General features: G+C 44.5%; 1 protein-coding gene across 1 annotated transcript; it reads left to right on the forward strand.

Moving 5' to 3' along the window:
• Positions 1-1,072: 1,072 nt before the first annotated feature.
• On the forward strand, positions 1,073-3,161 carry LOC115246303. The gene is made up of 2 exons (XM_029825017.1): positions 1,073-1,273; positions 2,838-3,161. The coding sequence occupies exons 1-2, from the start codon at positions 1,073-1,075 to the stop codon at positions 3,159-3,161; spliced, it is 525 nt and encodes a 174-aa protein (XP_029680877.1).
• Positions 3,162-3,758: the final 597 nt, after the last annotated feature.

Here is a 3,758-nt window from a genome sequence, read left to right on the forward strand (position 1 = left end):
GTTAAGAAGACGACAGGAGTACTAAAGGATCCGGTGTTAGGAAGGTTAGGAGGAGAGGGGGAGATGCAGGAAATAATAAAAAGTTGGAGGAATGAAATGGAGGATTTAGTGAGGGAGATGAGAAGTATGAAGGGATGGAAGGAGGAAATAAGAAATATGAAAGAGGAAGTTAAAGAAGGAATTAAAGAACGAGTAAAAATGATGAGAGAGGAGATGGAAGAGTTGAGAAGGGAATTCGGTGAGAGGGAAAAAAGATGGTTGGAGGAAAGGGAGGAACTGAAGTGGAGTATCAAAATGATGGAGAGGAAAATAGAGAAATTAGAAAAGCGCGGTATAGGGGAAGTGGAAGGGAGTAAGGAATTAAGACGGGAGAGAGGTGGAGAGATGGGGAATAAGGTAAAGGAGATAGAAAGAAGAATGGAAAGAAGGGAGAGGGAGGAAAGGAAGAGAAATGTTCTGATTAAAGGGGCAGAGGTGAAGGAGGGGAGAAGAAGAATAGCGATAGAGGAGGTATTTGCTAGTATAGGGGTGAAAGTGGAGATAGAGGGAGTAAAAAGGATAGGGGGAGTTATGGAGGGAGGGAGGGAGATGATTTTAGTAAGGCTGAAGGATGAAGAACAAAAAGGAGATTTGGGATAAGAAAAAAATGTTGAGAGGCAGGAAGGAGAGAATTATGGAGGACTGGACATGGAAAGAAAGAAGAATGAGATGGAGGTTAGAGGAGATGGCGAAGGAAGAAGAAAAGAAAGGGAGGAAAGTGCGGATAAGTTATGGAAAAATCAGAATAGATGAAAAATGGTGGAGATGGGATGAGGAGGAAGAAGTTTTGAAGGACGGGAATGGAAATGTAAAAAAAGAAGAAAGGCTAAAAGATAAGGAAGGAGAGGTAGTGAGCGAGCAGGGGGAAATGTAGGAAACGGGAGAGAAAAAAGTAGAGGGGAGAGAGGAACGGGGGAGAGGGGAAGGAAGGAGCAAGAAGGAATATGGAAGGTGGCGTTTTGGAATTTGACCAGGGGTGGGAAATAAGGGTAGGGAGTTTTGGCAAAGGATCAAGGGATGGGATGTAATAGTGATGTCGGAGACATGGATAGAGGAGAAGGGATGGGGAAAGGTAAAAGATAGATTACCGAAGGAGTTTACATGGAAAATGCAGACAGCAAAGAGAAAGAATAAAAAGGGAAGAGCGAGGGGAGGTATGCTGTTAGGAGTGAAGAAGAATATAAGGGTAGAAGAAGAAGGGGAGGAGGAAGAGGAGGGAAGAATGGTCTGCAGGGTAAGCATGGGGAGAGAGAGCTGGAGAATAGGTGGGTATATACGTAAACGGGGATGTGGAAAGAAAGATGGAAGGTGTAAAGAGTTGGATGGAAGAAGGGGAAGAGGAGATTAAGACATTAATAGGGGGGGGGGGACTTTCGAGGACAGAGAAGGGAGGGTGGACGAGCGAAGAGGAACTAAGGAAAGGGGAAGAGGGAAGGAGATTGAAGGATAGGAAAATGAATAAGGATGGAAGAAAATGATAGACTGGATAGAGAAAAGGGGATGGACAATATTGAATGGAAGCATAAAGGGCGACGAGGAGAGAGAGTTCACATACCGGGGAAAGGGGAGAAACAGTTATTGACTAGATTCTAGGTGACGAGAAGGTAAGAGAAAAAATAGAGAGGCTAGAAATAGGAGGTGGACTCAGATCATCATCCGGTGATAGCATGGGTTAAGGGGAGCACGAGCAGGGGGGTAAAGAAACAAGGCAACGTCAGGAAAGGAAAAAGGGGGGTATGGGATGAAAAAGGGAGGTAGAAGAAGAAGGGGAGGAGGAAGAGGAGGGAAGAATGGTCTGCAGGTTAAGCATGGGGGGAGAGAGCTGGAGAATAGTGGATATATATGTAAACGGGGATGTGGAAAGAAAGATGGAAGGTGTAAAGAGTTGGATGGAAGAAGGGGAAGAGGAGATTAAGACATTAATAGGGGAGGACTTTAACGCGAGGACAGGAGAGAAGGGAGGGTGGACGAGCGAAGAGGAACTAAGGAAAGGGGAAAAGGGAAGGAGATCGAAGGATAGGAAAATGAATAAGGATGGAAGAAAATGATAGACTGGATAGAGAAAAGGGGATGGACAATACTGAATGAAAGCATAAAAGGAGACGAGGAAGGAGAGTTCACATACACCGGGGGAAGAGGAGAGACAGTTATTGACTATATTCTAGGTGACGAGAAGGTAAGAGAAAAAATAGAGAGGCTAGAAATAGGAGAGGAGGTGGACTCAGATCATCACCCGGTGATAGCATGGGTTAAGGGGAGCACGAGCAGGGGGGTGAAGAAACAAGGCAACGTCAGGAAAGGAAAAAGGGAGGTATGGGACGAAAAAGGGATGTTTAGGGAAAAAATGGGAAGTGTGAGGAGAGGAGAGGTTAAGATACAGGACGAAATAGAGGAAATGGGAAAGAGAGTAAGGGAGACATTAGAGAGATGCGAGGAGAAGAGGGGAAAGGAAAAAAGCTCTGGAAGGGGATGGTGGGATGAGGAGTGTAGAGAGAGAAAAAGAGAAGTTAGAAGGGAGTTGAGGAGATGGAGAACGGAGGGAGGGGGAGGAGATAGGTATAGAGAAAGAAAAAAAGAATATAAGGATCTATGTGAAGAGAAGAAAAGAGAGGAAAGGGACGGGATTATGAGAGAAGTAGGGGAAGCAAACACAGAGGGAAAAGTATGGGAGTTAGTAAGAAAAGAAAGGAAGGGAAGGAAAAGGGTGAATGAGGATATAGCGATGGGAGAAAAAAAAAGGGAAGGGAGTAGAAACAAAAGATTATAGAGGTGTGACGCTAATGCCGTCAATTTATAAGATATACGCGGCGGCATTAGGGGAGAGATTGAAAGAAGAGATGGAGACAAAGGAGATGCTGTCGGAGAGCCAAGCGGGGTTTAGAAAAGGAACGGGAACAGTAGACCAGATATACGCGCTAAACTACCTAATTAACAGAGAGATAGGTAAGAAAGGAGGTAAAATGACGGCGGTATTTATAGACCTGAAGGCGGCATTTGATTCAATAGAAAGAAAGATTCTAATAAGGGTGATGAGGAAAAGGGGTATAAGAGAAGCATTGGTGAAAAGAATAGAAGAAATAGTAAGGGAAACAAAGAGTAGGGTGAAAGTAGGAGAATACTAGGACGGGAAAGGAATTTTGGACAACGAGATGGTTAAGGCAGGAATGTCCACTGAGTCCGATGTTATTCAATGTTATCCTGGCGGACTTAGAAGAGGACATGACAAGAGGCGGATGGGGAGGAGTACGATTAGCAGAAGAAAAGATATATACATTGGCGTACGCGGATGACGTGGTGTTAATGGCGGAAGAAGAACAAGATATGAGAGCTATGCTGAGTAGATTAGAGAGATATCTGGACAAAAAAGGCTTGGAATTGAACGCGGAAAAAACGAAAGTAATGAGATTTAGAAAGGGAGGAGGGAAGACAAAGAAGATAGATTGGAGATGGAAGGGGAAGAAATTACAAGAAGTGAAGCAGTTCAAATATCTGGGGTACACCATACAAAGGAATGGAGGGCAGGAGGCACACGTAAAAGAGAGGAGAAAAAGGGCGGCCATAGTGATGAGGGAAGTTTGGGGAATCGGGAAAAGGTTATGGGGAAAAGACTGGGAAAGGAGAATATGGCTGTATGACACATTGGTGTGGACGGTAATGGGGTATGGAGCAGAGATATGGAGATGGAAAGAGAGAAAAGAGATAGATGGCACACACGATAG

The sequence above is a fragment of the Formica exsecta genome, unplaced genomic scaffold (assembly GCF_003651465.1).
Source record: "Formica exsecta isolate Colony F162 unplaced genomic scaffold, ASM365146v1 scaffold1465, whole genome shotgun sequence".
Classification (NCBI taxonomy): domain Eukaryota; kingdom Metazoa; phylum Arthropoda; class Insecta; order Hymenoptera; family Formicidae; genus Formica; species Formica exsecta.